This window comes from Balearica regulorum, chromosome 1 (assembly GCF_011004875.1).
Source record: "Balearica regulorum gibbericeps isolate bBalReg1 chromosome 1, bBalReg1.pri, whole genome shotgun sequence".
NCBI classification, from domain to species: Eukaryota; Metazoa; Chordata; class Aves; order Gruiformes; family Gruidae; genus Balearica; species Balearica regulorum.
The window spans coordinates 200,079,121-200,097,425 of record NC_046184.1 but is presented as its reverse complement, the minus strand read 5'-3'; the positions used below and the strand labels follow the sequence as shown (position 1 = coordinate 200,097,425).

Sequence of the window (18,305 nt, the reverse complement as noted above, 5' to 3'; positions counted from 1 at the left end):
AGAAAAAAGTCTGCTGGACATTTAGGAAAACACTACTGCAAAGCTGTATTTCAGAGCACCAAATCTCTGTTTAGAATACCGGTGCCTACCTCACAGCTTTTAAAGTGACTATTTAGCATGGCTCACTTGCCTATACTGAACACTATAAAACAAGTGGCCAAGGACAGAAACCTTTCACCACAAAAGGATCACCAAACATTTGGAAAAAATTGCTACAAAAAGCATAGTTTTTCCTTATGTCTGACAAGGCAGTATCTGGATACATATATATACTTTTAAGTCTATTTGTAATCAACTTTTCCCAAATAATAATGCTTTAAACCCTTGCATTGTGACAGTTATCTTCTTCACCTTAAAGAATCCTAGAATGGTTTGGGTTGGAAGGGACCTTAAAGACCACCTACTTCAAACCCACCTGCCATGGGCAGGGACACCCTCCACTAGACCAGGTTGCCCAAAGCCTCATCCAACCTGGCCTTGAACACTTCCAAGGATGGGGCACCCACAACTTCTCTGGACAACCTGTTCCAGTGTCTCACCACCCACATCATAACTTTATTTTTTATATCTAGTCTAAATCTACACTCTTTCATTTTAAAGTCATTACCCCTTGTCCAATCACTACAGGCCCTACTAAAAAGTTTGTCTGCATCTTTCTTGCAAGCCCCCTTCAGGTACTAGAAGGCTGCTATAAGGTCTTCCTGGAGCTTTCTCTTCACCAGGCTGAACACTCCCAACTCTCTCAGCCTGTCTTCATAGGAGAGCTGCTCCAGCCCTCTGATCATTTTTAGCGGCCCTCCTCTGGACTTGTTCCAGCAGCTCCATGTCTTTCTTGTACCAGGGACCCCAGAGCTGGACGCAGTACTCCAGGTGGGGTCTCACCAGAGCAAAGTAGAGGGGCAGAATCACCTCCCTCGACCTGTTGGTCGCGCTGCTTTGCATGCAGCCCAGGATACGGTTGGCTTTCTGGGCTGCAGGCGCACACTGCCAGCTCATGTCCACCATGTCATCCACCAGTACCCTCAAGTCCTCCACAGGGCTGCTCTCAACCCCTTCATCCCCCAGCCTGTATTGATACTGGGGGTTGCCCTGACCCATGTGCAGGACCTTGCATTTGGTGTTGTTGAACCTCACGAGGTTCATATGGATCCACTGCTCAAGCTTGTCCAGGTCCTTGATATCAGAACTAGCAGTCTGAGTTTATCTGTATTTTACCAGACTTGTTTCAGAATGATTAAACATAGACAAGGGAAAGAGAAAAACACACACATACATGTTGATTATTCATTATGAAGGGAGCAACTAATGTTTTGGTAACAAATGTTGCTAATGGGTTATAAGGACATTTGCCACAGCTCACAAAATAGTATTTATAAAAAACAATCTAATGCAATTTATCTATTGAAGAATTTATCCAAACCAATAAAGAGTATAGTCAATGAACATACCTGGAACAATAAACATCCATGCACACACATTTCATATGAGAATTATATTTTTGTTGTATTCTTTCACTGCTTTAAGGACTTGAAAAAATATTTCTATGCTTCCTTGTAGTACCTAACTTTAACCCTCCACACTTTAATGTGATATTGCACAGTCACTACATTAACCTTTGGACCTCTCCTCAAACGTAGATACACTCCACAGAATATGGACCAAACCTGAGTGTTAGCTTAACAGTCTAATACTTCCTATTACTGTATGTCAGCCATCGTTTGCAGATATTAGTTGTGGCACTTCAGCTTTCATCAGGAAGCCCAAAACCGAGTAGGTACCAATATTTACTAAGAAAGCCCTTTAATTTTAAAATGGAAAAGGTTTACAGTGGTTTAAATTTGTTTTAATAAATGCAATATGAATTAGTCACATGTAAAAGCCACGGAAACCAGTCCAATTCTTATTTATAAGAAAACCGCATATAGCAAAAAAGTTTCTTCCAAGAGTTTCTTCACACTAGTTCAACTGACTACTATATCAAGTTTGCATATTAAACTATTTGTGTTAAGGAGTAGCAGTATATTGGTCCCACTGCTTAACACACTATACAAATATACACAGCACAATCTCCACATCAACCTCAAAGCAGACGTAAGAAGAGATGCAAGAGAAAAATTAATGAAGAAGATAAGGTAAAAAGGTAAGGATTAAACAGCATTAGGAACAGAAGGCTATAGAATAATGGCAAACAGATTTTACTAATAGGCAAATCAAAAGAAAGCAGTCCTCCAAACTCACATCAGTTGCCTATTTATGCTGCAGAAATCGTATACTGAAACCATAAATTCAAACACTGCACTATAGTAAAAAATTTATACACTATTTCAATTCAACCACTTTACAGAAATTAACTTGATCTTGTAAATATTAATTCAATTTTTAAACATCCACATTATTCCAGAATCTAGTATCTACTCCTTCTGAATATAAAATATCATAAAATGCTGAAGAAGTCTTAAAAAATAATCCTTTTTTAATCTTAGACTTTGACATCTACTCCTGTTACTACCCAGCATAATGCTTTCTCTTTCACACCTTGCAGTCTTGTACAAAAATGCTGCAAACTACCAGGAAAAACAGCTTATAATTTTAACTCCTCTTATACCCTGTAAGTGCAACTAATATTTCAGTCAATTAAACCTAATCTTCTTAGCCTATGAAATGATTAACAGTTATGTAACTAACGATGTCTAATTTTAGTTTCTATGTTTCTATTTTTAGTGAAGATCTGGGAGAATGGCATACAGCTGAGAAACATTTTGTATCTGTTCTTTTAGGAAGAAAGCACTGAAAATAAGATTTAACAAATATTCTACTCTTCAGTAAGCAGAGAACTAAGCATACTGAGAACAGCCCTATTAACAGCTCCAATTTTGATTACAGCAGCAAAGACCTAATTAAACAAAGCAGCCATCAGGTTTTTTTTAGGTGGATCACAACAGAAGCTAAATTAAACTTAATTTTGCACTGCTAGGCAGAACTGAGAATATTAAGTCTCAGAACTATTTTGTTTTAAAAGTACAGGAGATACTGAGTGAACTGCTTGAAAGAATGGAAAGGCACTTTGTTACAAACAGCCGAAGTGAACAGACTCTTCTACTGAAGCAAACAAGAAAATGTTTCAATAATGTGTATTTTTCAGACACATATTATCTTACTATCTAAGGACTAACATATTAAAGTCACTTGCACACTTTATTTAAGGCTTTTAACCTAGTAGCCTCTAAGACAGAAAATCCCCAACACATAACAACAACGACCTTTTACTACCATGTGTAAGAAGATCATTCACAGTGACATGAACCTTATTTCAGACTGGGACTTCTGGGAAAAAATGAAAGATCACAGTAATACAGAGAAGAGAGCTATAAAATGACACTGTCAAAAATCTCACCCATTATGTTAACTGGGTTTTCTTAAGTCTTATCCATGATTATTTCATTAGTTTTCAGCTTAAAAGACCTCCAATAATAAAACTACTGAACACTGACAGTCTTATTGCCACAGCTATTGAAAATAAAGAACAAGGAGTTAAAGCACAAACAGTTTCCGGACTAGGAGTACATTTGCTTATTGTGGATTGTCTTTAAAGACAACTGGTAAGAGCTACAGTGAATGTCCAGAGCAAGAGACCTTCTACAGTCCGGTACTATCAAACACAAGCAGAACAGCAAGACTCTTCAAAGAACAATGCTGGATTCATTAAACAGAACCAATGACTAGGCTCTTACAGTCTCTAAAGAATGGAAGAAAAAAAAAAGAGGAAAAAAAAAAGGGGCAAAGCTCCAAAGCAATCTACCATTTAAGAAGAAACCAGAGCAATATGTGAGGTTTGATTTTTATAGGAAAAATTACTTTATCTTTGGCATGTGTGCTACTTCTTCATTAACCAATTACAATTATAGAAACCTGTAGTTTACAGGAAGAAATCCATATGACATTTTTCAAGAAATGTAATCAATTTAATTTCATTTCTTAATGGTTCCTTTCACTTGATTTCCTTCAAAGTTCTCACACACGCCTACATCATCAGGAGACATACAAGAACGTTCCAACATATGAGAACTCTATATAAAACCCTTCATAAAAGGAAAAAAAAAAATCTCATCTTTGGCCTGAGTCCAGCTTCTTTCCTAAGATCTCGTAGCTAATTTCCATTCCTAGGGTGGATTGTGAGCTCTTCCAACACCTCTGCAATCTCAGTTCTAAGGATATTGCTTTTCTTGTGAACAACCCTAAAACTGTATTTCCTACAATTTTCACAGGTCCTTAAAATAGAGGGAACCCTGCCTGCCTAAATTACACAGTTCCAATCCCAGAATTTAAAAAGAAGTAACCTCACTCAGGTTGTCTTTTTTCCTAGTCATCACTTCTGTGACTTCACAGATCTGTAGCTGCATGAAGTTGGAGGCCTCAGGAACCACACGGGCTCACAGTGACTCTCTGCCTTATTCTTAAAATACGGTTTTCCAGTTGAGAAGCTCTGTCAAAGGCACTACTCAATTAATCATAGCCAGGACTCGAAAAGGTCAGAACATGGTACGCTTCTAATTTATTTTCCTGCCCTTAATAGTGCAGCCTTCTCTAAGAAGGGGGCGGGATACAAATAACTACTTCCAGCTTCCAAAAGTGCTAAGATACTGCCCCAAATCCACAGGGGGGAAAGAAGAAATTACAGAAACAATATGGTATGGCTGTACCAGTTCCAAATACTGGTGTGCAATACAGACTATTTAAACTGGTAATTTCTGAGTAATAGCAAAAACCTTTTATACATCTATGTATAGGTATGTATATGTGTACACACATGCACACAGACATATTTATTCTTAGTAATATACCTTCTCCGCTCCTGATCTACTACGTCAATAAAACATCAGTAAAGAAAGCAAGCCTGAAAGCTACTACATAAATCAATTGAGTTGAACAGAAATAATCTCCCCTGACAATTTGGTTCCCTTTCTGAATACAAGGGGAAGAGACAACCAAAAGTAATTTAACACATGGCGCATGAAATCCTAAGCAACCAATATTACATCAACAGCAAAAGAATCAAGATGCTAAATAATTATCTCCTCAAAGAATTCTAGAGCTATTATCAAAACAAAATTGGATTATTTCTTTTTCCCCTGCATAGAAAGTAGATGAACTCTTATCTCAGCTGAAGTGAAATGAATAGGAGACGACAAACATTGCGTATTTCCTCCTTTCAACACTTACTTTCTAGGTTATACCCTCTATGATGGCAAAACTCCCACCTAATTTAGTGCTGTTGCGGTCACAGACACTTTACACATGTTCTATCTTCCCCTACCAAATCCTGCAGCAAATCCTTTCACTGATTCTCACAGACATTGAGTCAGGCTCAAATTATGCCTCCGTTAACCACTGTATATCATCTCAAAGTCAACAATCCTGAAAAGTCATTCCTCCTGCCAGCCAAATGGGCTCTAAGTTCATTGTGGTTTATAAGTACTGCCCCCGTCTCCGTGCAACTTGCAGTACCGAGCTTTCTTGATCTTTTTTTCACGTTGGTAATTAAACTATCTTAACTCCAATTGTACACTACCAGATCTTATGAAATCTAGAAAGGGCAGAGTCAAAACAACTAGAGCTGTTATAAGATCACCATTCTAAAATGTGAAAATCCTCTCAGATTTTAGATGAGTAAGCTCATCTAAAGACGAGAATAGCTACTTACTGGTTTCGGCATTTTTCTTGTTTTCTTTAGCCTCTTGTCCACTTAAGCCTTCTACAAACTATTTGTCCCCTTCTGTCAAAAACAAAATTAAAAGGGTTATTTTAAAATTAATCATAACAGAGTTCATGTACTTCACAGCAAACAGTACAAATTCCAAAGCAGGTAAACAAGTGCTCTACATGTACAAAATACACTTTTAAGTAGATAACACAAAGAAAAAGAATGTAAGTTATCCAGTACCAGAATCTACAGGTCTCTAAGTAGTAACCTCCTTTCTAGCTTTTGTAGACTAATAATCCACTAATGTTAGAATAAACAGACAACAGTTCCCCAAGTGCTACAAATTCTTTTTAAAACTTTTGATATCAGACACCTTCTAGTATTAGAAACCTTTAACATTATTTGCGAGAAAGTAAAATTTGTACAAGGAACTCCAAAGCTGCAATTTAATGTCAACTCTAGTCAAACTTGAAACATCATGAAAACAAAGAAAAGAAACCTAACATAACGTTAAAGCATCAAAACTGTATTCCATGTCTATAAAAGCATCCATTTCTCTCAGTAAAGGAATGATACAGTCATTTTTCCCAAATGAAGAGAAATGCAAGTACACCACCACAGTAAAAAAAGGAAGAATAGCTGCTCTGCTTAAAATAATAGAGCTTTTTTTTTTTTTTTTTAAGCAGAAAGGCTGTAAGTTATGTCTACACAGTAATGAAAGTATTCACTATTGTCTTCGGTTCGAAAAAAGTATGCTTCCCTTGAAAAAAATATGCTTGCAATGTTATTGGTAGAATGAATTGAAAAGGAGGCAGAATGCTATGTAACTGAGAAAGAATAAGCAACTGGTCACCTTCTTGCACACTTCTAAAGTGATGACTTCCATAAATCAGTCCTACTGCTGATCTGCAAAGAGGACTAAAGCTGCATTGCCTTCAAAAATAATATTAACTGGAATTACAGTCATACTAAAAAAGAAATAAAAAATAGTGACATACTACTCCAAATAATCTGAGATTCCAGTATTATAACTGCATGACTACATCAGATGAATAAAATCTTCAGAAGTGCTTAAAAAAATACATATAAGGAGAAAAACAAAATTTTTACAGTCATTCATTTATCAAAACAAAAAACTTTTGTATAAACAATTTCTCATTCATAAAGAAAAATGCCAATATAAAGTATTGTTATATATATTTACAAAATAAGTTATTCTTTCCTTGCTTCTTGGCAATAAAAAACCCAGTAAATATTAGAAACAATTGCAAAGCAACCTAAAGTGCACTAGCATTTTGTTTTTATTTCTTTTTCTAATATGTAGCGATATGTTTGAAAAAAAGGAATGCAAAAAAGAGATAAAGGATGAAAACAGAATTTAAAAACCATCAATGTTGTTGGCTGGTAAAGAAAAAGTAACGTTGAGACTAAAGATCACAGAAAAAGAGATCTAATAGTATAATGCAGATATGGAGCAAATTTTGTTTAATGAAAAATGAGCCTGAAAAAAATACAGTATCTTTAAATTATATTCATTATGACAAAGTAGCACAACTATAGAAGTGTAATACTACGTTTGCCCGACATAGAGACAATTACATTCCAGTGGATTATGTTTTTAATTATGGAAGATATTCTAAAGTATTGGACAGTATCAGTAAGACTACTTTACCATTCTAAGATATCGTTCAATATATTCTTGAAAAATATGAATACACTTTTCCACAATCCCCCCACTTTTTTTTGTTTTAAACCAAAAAAGCTTGGGGGGAGGGGGAAAAAGCTTTGTTTGGATCCTTACAACACTGGATTTTGATAAAATTCAATAGCACCTTTCTAGTTCACAGAACAGATCGTCCCCTCTCCTCCTCTCCTTTCACTAACGTACTCCTTGTAAAAATTCAAAATAGTAGTAAAAAGCAAAACAAGGCTGGCCCTAATATCTGCTAACAGTAAGCACGATTTCAAGCCGTAGTAATCCCTGCGTTCAACTTTTTGAGGCTTGTTGCTTGCAAAACTGAAGGTAGATTGAAGCCCTAGAGTTAAGCTCAGTTAATTAACAAGGCAAAAGCTAAATTAGATTCTCATCCACAATATTATAAGCATGCCAACTCAACTGTACTAAAAGAAATAGAAAGTAGCACAAATATTTTTATGTGCCTGTAGTTCTATTAGCATTGAAAAGAAGGGGTATGGTAAGATGGCTGATAAGTTAAGTCCAGTCTCCAGGAGACAGCATATGGCATGAGGCCGAGATCTGTGTTACAAATGATTACTTTCTGAGGTCTTTCTAAAAGAGATCATGTCTTATCACTTTCTAAAATGACTGTCATACCCTCATATCATTGCAAATTCTTCCATAAATATGTCCCAGCTTTTTGCTTTGTGTTTTACCCCAACATTTTGTTAAACTACCATCAACCAACCCTAAATTACTTATTTGAAAACATATTTTAAAACCTTAAGGTAATTTTTAAAATCAGAAAGTGACTACAAAGTTTTATCAGATAATTCTATGTCAGCAAATCACAATTGGTAGACATGTAATTTAAATGAGTTTACAGAATTAACATTTATTGTCTGCATGCAATAAAACAGCTATCAGCTAAAACTAAGAATCCTCTTGTGCAAAGCTCAATAAAAATGAAGCCTCACTGTCAGCCTCACAGATCTCACGGGCCTGATAAATTATCAGAGTACACAAGCAATAGGAAAAAACTATGCAAAACAAATAATGGCCCAGGTATTTTTTGTTGAAGCGTTTGCTGTAATATCTTTTACTAGAGTAAAAAAACCCAACAAAACTATAATTTATTTTAAAAGAAAAAGAAATAAATTTAATAAATTGAGAGCCAACTATGCTGAACTTGTTTCTATTCCAGATCATAAAGATCTTGTGCCATATTATTGGGGGGGAGGGGGAATTAAACTCAATTGATACGGTCTAAAATGTAAATACATGGATCATTGTTTCCATTTTATATATAATGCAAAAAACCACCAGCCTGTGTCTATATGCTTTCATACTCAAAATGCTATGCAATTTCAAAACAGTATATTCACACACAAGCATTGCAACTAAGTATTATAGGTATATAAAGCCCAGGAAATTCACAGGTCTTAAAATGGTGCAAAAACTGAAATCAAATAAGCACTGAACAGAAAAATAACACCCTCTCTTTCCCAATTATTGGCACCAGCTAACACTAAAAACAAAACAACTATAAGGAAAATATTTGGCAAGAAGAAACAAAAAATGACTGCCAGGCAAAATATTGTGCATCTCCACTATTATTACTGGAGTGGGAGTTCACTTCTGCAACTTACACATTTCCAATAAGTTTATATTTAGTGGATGCAACCATAACAGTTTTACTAATTTTATCTTTGAAACAATCAATTACTTATACTTTGATCTTAACACTCATGTGAAGTGGCATTGCAAATAGAGGGGAAAAAAACAGCCAACAGGGATTGGGAATGATAGTCCTGTTGCTTCCTGCATTCTGAAACCAGCTTGTGACCTACTAGACATAAAGGCTCATCACTTTGGCATTTCAATTCCCAAAGGTGCCTCTTCCAAGTCAGCATTAGCAGGGTTGTGACTTTGCAGAGTTCCTCCTGCTACAACACTCCAGCCCTCGAGACCTTCACAGCATATACAGTAATCTGGACTCTGGACCAAACCACCAAAATATCAGCAGGCTCCACATCAAAAAGAAACAAAAAATCATCCAGAACTTCAAGAATTCTCTTGAAATGACGAACTGTGATTTCAATTCATTTCACTACAAGGCAGTTCAGATTTTTAAATCGGTATCATCCATGTTTCCAGTTATGTCACAGAAGCCAACAAATAAAGCAATTGTTGAAAGATGACAAAGAAAGCTTTCTTCAGAAAATGACGGTGCATAAAATGCTTGATGCCAAAATTCTGTCAAATAATTTATGCAACTGCTGTTTTCAAAAGAAACATTCATACACACAGCCATGGGTCTGAGGTCAGGTGAGGATGGGATAGGAGGCAGAAGGCTTGAGCAGGATGCCTGGTTGGCAGAGAACCAACCCTCAAAAGCGGGATCCCTATCTGACAGCTTCAGACCTTCTCTCAGAAGCAGTTTCTTCAGCAGTGTGCCTTCTAAGCTCTAGCAAGAGGTTCATCGTCTATTTTCCTACATAGAGATGGAAGGCTCCACTGAGCTTTAGCCACAGCAATACAACTAACTCATTTATTTACAACTTATTTAAAATTAATATACTTTGTTTCAAAGTCTTATACCATTCTATTTTTTGTAATACCTAAAAGTTTTAGATCTTTGGAAAAGCAGCAATAGGCAACTTACAGGCCACTGTACCTGACTAACTGGTCTCAGCTTTCTATTCAAACGCCTCTCTACTCCAAAGCAGTCTGTGAATGCCTGCAGGGCAATCATCTTTTACACTAACAGCTCCCTAATGACACACTTGCTGCAGTCCAATAAAGAAGTTCATTTGCCACAGAGTTTACTTCTGCATACATCTTTTTCAGACAGACAGAGAGGTAGTCTACACAATTGTCTGCGATGTAAGCAAACCAAGAGGGGAACCAAAACAAGCCACCTATCTCACAAAAAAGGAAAAAAAAAAGAAAAAAAAAAGAAAAAAGCTGAAATCCATAACTAACATGTAATAATTGAGATTTGACCGGTGCTAGATATCACATGCAGAGTATTACATATCAACTTTTTTTTTTAGTACTCTATCTTTACCTTCTTAAAACCACCACTTCCCCTAATCCTCCCTTCCCCGAAATACTTGAGATAGGCTTGCTGTCTCTCTGAAAAATAACTGCGATATAACCAGTACAATCATTGTGCATTACATGTTTTTGTAAATATATTTTGAAAAGCAAAGTGTTTCTTTCAAACTGGAGTTCCTGAGAACTTCAGAAGTACAAATGAAAACCTGGCAATTGCCAACACAGTAGTTAAACAAAAAGCAACACAGACCAGCCAAAGAATATTTGTGCAATACTTGCAGTTTGAGCAGTTAATAAACTGGTATGCTATAGATGTGCTATACAATTTACATACAGTTTGTATTTATTAAGTTTAGTATCCTTACTTCAAATTGTGGCTTCAAAATACCCACAGTCGCACTATTTGAAATAACTCTAAGATTTTGAAGAGTCCTACAATGACAGGATGGCCAATCTTTGTATGTACATCTGATATACAACCAAAAATGGAAATTAAGAAGTGTGTCTGATGCAGGTACTCTGTTGTTTCAAGGTAAAATAAACTTTTATCTAAAAATACAGTTAGCAAAGAATTATGACCTAACCAAAATTCTGGGTATATTCCATTTAAAAAACGGGTTTTATATTTTCTGAATAATGCTTTTAAGTCTCTTAGAGCTAGCTCCATAAAATAAAGGAAACTTATGAACATGAACTGGCCACTTGCATCAGTCCCCATGTACACTAGCTAGAGCTGTTAAATCAAAATGTTCTAATGTAAAGATTATTAACTCTCATTTTGGGCCAATGGAATATTTGTTTTTCCTTACACTACATGGCTCGAAGGTTTCACTTCACAGAGCTATTAATAAATGTCTAAAGCAGAAAGGAAAAAAAAAGTTTTTAAATTCAAAGCACAGCTAAAAATTAGCCCACAGAGAGATGCAGCCCTTCAATGTTGAAAGGAAAGGGTTTACCTAGGCCCCTTCAGCTCTGGAGTAAACTCGCTGAGCATGCGAGATACACCAAGTGCTGCTTTAATGGATCAGTATCTTTCAACAATCAGGACTTTCTTCAGAAGTTTCTATAAAGCTTTGTTTACATTGACAGACTTGAAAATCCTCCCTTTCCTCTACTCCCACAGACTCCTAATGCAACACAAAGTGATAGGACAGCTTTGATGTATTTAACACATCCAACAGAAAGAAGTAATGTCTTAACTTCCCTCTTCACCTCTGCCAACAGAAGTACCCCTTCCCAAAAAGCTGAGCAGACTGCTGAAGAAGAAAGGCCGTATACCTATCCTGGCACTGGCTAAAGTAACCTTCTTTACCAGGAACTGCCTTCTAATGTCATAACCTCTACACTTCTTACCCCCCTAATTTTGAATCTTGTAGATGGATCCATATACTCACTCTCTTTAAGGCTTTACCTAATTTTCTGTGAACCAACTTTTTTTTCCTCACAGCTCTATTATCATCAAGCCCTGCAGTGCTCTCTACTGCAATGGCAGAAACAGTCAGTCCAGAACTCTTTTTTGTCATCTCTACAAGCACTTTTACACCGTTTCTTTCAGTCAGCATACAAGGCAAACTCTCTGGACAGCTCCTGACATGTCACACCGTGTCATTTTCTGTGTGTTTTCTAAAACTGTTTATTGTACTTTTGCTCTGTAGTCTCCCAACCTGATGGAAGAGCTGTGTCACCTCGGCACAAGGCTTGGAAACATGCCACTGCCTTGCAATTGCCATTTGCTGTGAGGTTGCTTATCTGGGAACATTGCACTGACTTGCAGTTTATTTTTCTCACAGCCTCTCTTATGCTAAATCAATAGATCAATAGAAGCAAGTCTTACAATTCAATAAACAGTTACTACTTGCCTCTTATCTTTAACGATCACAAAACTCCCTCATCACAGCAGCCATAACATTACTGCTTATCAACTCCACGTCTTCCCTGGCAACACACACTGCCCAGCAGCATTGTGCCAATGCACTATATAAGAGCTGACAGCAACAATGGTATTTCTACGGTCTTCTGAATACGTGAAGTGCTGTGCGGGCAGATGCATCCTCAAAACGTTTCTGTGACAAACACAATGACAAGCATCTCCGATGAAAACAAAACAGAGTAAGATGCAGGGACATGCCCGAGGCCTGACACAAACCAGTCACAAAGAATTAATTAAGAATCAGAACTGCAACTCCCATAACTCAGTTTAAAAAAATGGAATCTTTTTAAAAGCTTGTACCAGAAAGAGAAACATGAAATACTTGTCTAGGGCATTACATAGACTGGAAAAGACAGCTTAATAGCACCTTACAACTGATGTGATTAGCTCTGTTGGCATGGAGTCCAAAGAGTTATTTTTTTCACGTTCAAATTAATAAAATTGACAAAAGACAAATGAATTCCACAAAGTTGAAACTAAACCCCCTTATCTGCGCTAGACTTTAAGCGGCAAGGTTAATTACAAATGCCCACGTCTTGCACAAAACATTAATCCATTCAAAAAAAAAAACAATGCACAAAGGCTCATTCAGGGCCGCTGTGCCCATTACGTCGGTCAGTATTTAAGGACTCTAAAAATGTGCATTTGTTGAAAACAATAGACAGCAACAGATGCTTCACAGAACTTGTTTATGAAGTAATTCCTTATTATTCTTCCACACCGCCACAGTCAGCTGGCCGACCCGACTGCCACATGTCTACGGTAACCTCAAGAGCCACGACGCTCGGGGACATGAATAATGCAGAGGGGGCTGCGCGGCACAGGCACAGGCACGCCGAGGCCGCGCTCCCGGGGCTTCCCCAACAAAGCGCCCGCCCGCCCGCCGCTCCCCCCACCCCTCAGCGGCGGCGGGGTCGGCGAGCCGGGCCCCCCTCGCAGGCGGCGGCGGGCGTCGCGCCCCGCACACGAGCACCGCGGTGAAACACCGCGTCGCCGCCGCAACAAGTCGCCCCGCTGCGCGCCGGTGCCCTCCCCCGCCCCACCCCCCCCGAGGGCTGCGGGCGGACTCCCGCCTCGGGCTGCCGCCAACGCGGCGGGGGAACGGGCCCCCACGGCCGCTGCCTGCCGCCCCCGCAATGCCCTCCGGGGCGCCGCGGCAGGGGAGACCCCGCCCCCCGCTGACAGCCACCCGCGCTTCCCTCGCCTCAGCGCCCCGCGGGGTCAGCGCGGCCTGGGCAGCGCCGCGGCCGCTCTCCGCGCCCCCACCTCACCTGGGGCGCGCTCCTCTGGGAGCGGGCTGGGCGCTCCCGCGGCGTCGGGCGGAGGACGAGACGCCGGGATGGGGTGCTAAGCGCGGCGCTCTCCGTTTCTTCGTGGGGCAGGGCGGTGTCCGTCGTCCCCCCCCCCCCCCCGCCGCGCAACTGCCCCCTCGCAGCAGGGGCAGGGAGCGCTGCGGGGCCGCCCCGTACTGCTCGCGGCGCCGCCGGGGACGAGGCGCCAACCACGGCAGCCGCTGACAGCTCCGCAATATGGCGGCGGCTGCCGCCGTTCAGATTTTCCCCCCTATCAGATGTTGCTTCTCCGCCCGCACCGAGCATGCGCAGCACGGCCGGGCATGCGCGTCAGGTCGGCGCGAAGCCGCTGCCCACAGTGCTGGCGCTGGCGGAGGGGCGCGGGGGCTGGTAGTGCGCGAGCGGTCCGCGAGCGTGGAAGGAGACGCGCGCGGCCGTGGTGAGGCGGCGGAGCCGCCCTGAGGGAGCGGCGGCCGGAGCTCCCATGGGGGGCGGGAGGGTGAGGGACCAGGGCTCCCGCGGGGGGGACAGCGGGGGTGAGAGACGGAGTTCCCGTGAAGGGACGGCGGCCGGGGCACGGCGGCCCCGAAACCCGCCGGAGCCGGCACCGCGCTGAGGTCCCTCTGCACGGAGCTTCGCAGCGTCCTGCACGCTCGGGCTGAGCCGGTGCTCGGAGACGCGAATGTCCCACGGAAATCACCCGAGCCCAGCGTGTTTGCTTGCAATAGCTGCTCAGCGGTGAAGCTGTCCTCAGAAAAACTCTTTGCTCGCATGAGTGAGGAGAAGATGAGGAGAAAGAGCTCTTTCGTTAGCGCAACTGGGCAGCCGGGTCTGAGAGCAGACGGGAAAAGAAAATGTTAGTACAGCCTCAGCCAGGGAAGGGGAGTTGACAGCGTGGATGTTTTCCATTCAAAGCCCTGCAAGGAAATAACGTGCCCTCTTTTTTGGCTGGGAAGAAAAAAGGCAAGGGTGTGTTTCAGGGGGCCCTGTGGGTGTGGGTGCGATAGGCGCAGCTGGGGCGTGGTAGGGGTCCGGGTGTTTCGGCAGATACGGTGGCACGGAGCCGGCCATGCCACCAGCCGGGGGAAGCGGCAGGCAGGAACAGGGCTCGGGGTGGGGTGGTCTGGTCTGGGGGGTGGGAAGGCCCAAGCTGCCATGGCCCTTGAGAAAAGGGAAGCCTTCGGAGAAAGAGCACGGGGTGCAATTTGAGTGGAGAGTGTTGACTCGGTTACCCTCTCCCATCTCATCGCAGTGAGATGGCAGAGGACCTTCGCTCCTTTTTCATCAGTCAGGTGGGGGGAAGTCACACTGGAGGATGGGATCGCACTTTCTTTTTCATAAACATACTTTCATTTTTCCATATACAGTCCTAATGGGGATGGAGAAGAAAGGAGCAGTAAGGAAAATCCTTCTGAAGGATAGAGAGGTTGAGGCAGTCCCAGCTCCCTCTGTGTTTTTGCAGTTCATTTTTTGCAAGAGAGTGAAGGTGTTCCCTGAGCTCCGTGGCAACATAGCCAGGGAGGCCAAACACCAAAGCTCAGTGCAAAGGGATCCACTTGAGATCCCAACTCTGAGTCATGCAGCTGCTATTAATACACCTCACCCTCTGGCTGTCTGATAAAGAAAGGTTGGGGGAAGAACTAAGAGGAATTTTCAATTAAAGCTGCTTCAAAAAGAATAATAAGAACATTTTAGGATGAATTGGAGGTGGGGAGAAAGAGAAGAAGAGGAGGGCAGCCTGACAAGTCACAAGGAATAATCTCCCAGAGAATCTGTGGGAGTCTCACTGACTAAATTTTTCTTAAATTTGTTTAGACAAAACTTAAAGAACATTCCCATAAACTAGATGACTACATAATACAAACTATGATGAAATTAAATTGAATTATATAATCCTGAGTTTAATTGCTTCTTCTAGAGGCATTTAATGAGTTTAATCTGTGATCATTTTATGCATTTTATTGTATATTTCAAACAGCCGTTTCTCTTGCAGTCATCACCACAGAACCTGAACATCTCAGTCTATTAAAAGTACATTCAATTTCCTCCCATGGGCTAAAATTTCAGTTCCAGTTTTGCTTATGCCATTTTGCTCCAAGGAAGAAGTGACAGTGGCTAATTCTTCCTTCTCGCTGTTGTTGCTCATCATGAAGAACATCCTGGCTTGAAACAGAATATTTAGCAGTACATTAAACTTCTGAAGTGTTTTGCAGTCTCTGCAGATATACGGTTCCACTGACCAGATGCCATTAGTATGCAACGTGCTTTTCCCTGTTCAGATGGCCTTTTCCTGCAGGTCAGAGTAAGATCTAAGGAAAAAACAAACAAAACAAAAAACCACCAACATGGAAAACCAAGCCCTATTTCATTCAGTCACCTAAAGAAATTGCCTGTGATCCAGTGCAGTGCACAGATAAAATGTGTTTACTTTAGTTGACTGAATTAGAGGCTCGCGTTTCTTCCAAAACAGTCCATTCTGAACTGGCTCAGATATAGGATTATTGCACTAGGGCATGGTTTCTTTACTAGTGTTGATAGTGTGTGGAAGAAAGTTCCTTTCAATTTGTGCATTATCACCATAGGATATGCTTTATCTATTATCCTGTGACATGAAGAACATTATTGCTCAAAAATGTCAAGGTAAAACAGTCTTATCTTCCTTGTCAACAGAATAATGTGGTTTTCTTCTCACCTTGCTTCCTTAACAAGGTGTAAAATTGCAGTTTGTCTGATAAAACAGGGCAGTAAAAACAAAAGTGTAGTTAGAGATTGTATTCTTTTTAGCCATGAAACTGAAACTACAGAAAGAACTACAGGCAATAAAGAGAGCTTTCAGATACTTGTATCAACTTCAGTTACACAGTACTTTAAGAGGCAGGTTATAAAGATAAAGTTAATGGTAAGAATGCTGTAACTGCAAGATCTAAAAGTTTGTCTTCCAGCAGTAATGCCAAAATACAGCTCTTCATTAAAAACCTGTTTTTTAACTTGCATTGCCCTATCTGAGGAATCGATCCTAGAATCGCTTTCAAAAGTAAAGATTTCTGGGCCAATGCTTCTCTGCTTTTTCAATGCACCTGCAGAGGCGTAAAGCACTAGTCAGTGAAGACCCAGTTGTGTGTTAGAATCTACTTTTATTAAAGCTAAATGTACAATTAAAGGGGCATTTACTGTATATTGCATTTTGGAAAGGAGTAGTAAGAAAGAAAAAAATCACCTTGAGGAATTTCTGAATTTTTTGGCATGTTGAATGGTACGCAATGCACCTTTACTTCATCCTCTAATTCAGCTAAGATTTATGCCATTAGCTAGGATAGAAGAGTAGTTCTGCCCCTTATGTGAAAAGTTATACACAGACTTGGTCTGCTAGCCCGGAAGCTCGCCACTCTGGGAATATTTATGCATATGACTCAATACACACATACTCATCTATTAATATGTTTACAGAAGCAAGCCTTACATAGTCTAAAATTATTGCAAGGAAATTTTACTATTAATTAGATGTTCTAAACCCAAATTGTTTGTTCTTTTGTTAGTATTTGAATAACAATAGTACGATATGTTACCTTAATGGACATTAACCATATTTCTTTTTCCAACAAGTATGTTAGATTGCCTTTTAAAGTCTTTGCTAGAAACATGGAATTGAAAGAATTTTGTGGTCATTAGATGAGTCCAACTCACAGATATTTTAAATATTTGGTGAAATTACAATAAATGTCTGAAGTAATAGTTTTTATATGTGTTGTTAAATTTGTCTGTTTAAATGTATCTAATTCCAAAAAATATTTTTCATGTGTTATTAAAATACCAGATTTCAATAAAAATATAAGGGTTCCAGTAGCAACACTGAGCATTCCAAGGTGCCTTTATTGCGTGCATATATATAATCTCAGCTTTGATCAAGTTCAAAAGGCAAAATATGGTGTGACTCGGGAAGGATCTGTCCTTTTCCTTCCTGAAGCACTGTAGCTGTGTGAAGCTCACGTAGGTGTCCTTCAGTGGCATGGTCCTGCAATCTGCAGCTCCACCACAAGCCTCAGCTCCGGGGAAGACGCCAGGGAGTCCAGGATTCTGCAGCTGGATATTCCCCTGCAGGAGCCTTGTGATGAGGGAGGACAGCCCCAGCATGCAAAAAGCTAGATGGAAGGGGATTCTGCCTCCTCTTCAGGGACACGCAGGAAACGGAAATGGTAAACTGGGATCCCAAAGCCTGATCAAAACACCTGAAAAACAGTGATCAGGACAATCCACTAATGAAGTGCTGTGTCAGCAGCTGGTTTGGTGTCAGGCTGTTCTACCTTTTGTTTTAATAAACTAGCTGGAGAGGCTTTGCCTCTAACAACATCAAAACTTGGCTGGCCAGCAGTGACCTTTACTATTGAAAATCTGTAAGGTTGGTTGCAAAAGTTTTGTCCTGTGGCCCAGTGAATTCCTGCTGGTGAAAGACTGAAGGAGGACATTGCTTCTCTTGATGACTATTCCCACCAGGAGCAGACACGTTATGCTGGCTAGGGCCTGGGTGAGTGAGAAGCCCAAAGGTTTTACCACTCGCCATCTCTGACATGTGATGACCTCTTCCAATGACATGTCTTTGTTTTTCTCTTAGGTATTTAGTCTCTGGTACTACAGCAAAGATACCAG

General features: G+C 40.5%; 1 protein-coding gene across 1 annotated transcript in view; it reads right to left on the bottom strand.

The window, feature by feature from the left end:
* The window catches only part of RDX (radixin), a 42,498-nt gene extending 28,543 nt beyond the window's left edge, over positions 1-13,955 (bottom strand). Inside the window, exons 1-2 of the mRNA XM_075742254.1 lie at positions 13,641-13,955; positions 5,702-5,773 (exon numbers count right to left, since the gene is read on the bottom strand). Coding sequence (XP_075598369.1) covers positions 5,702-5,713 — 12 coding nt within the window. The 5' untranslated portion in view covers positions 5,714-5,773; positions 13,641-13,955. The remainder of the gene's footprint in view (positions 1-5,701; positions 5,774-13,640) is intronic.
* Positions 13,956-18,305: the final 4,350 nt, after the last annotated feature.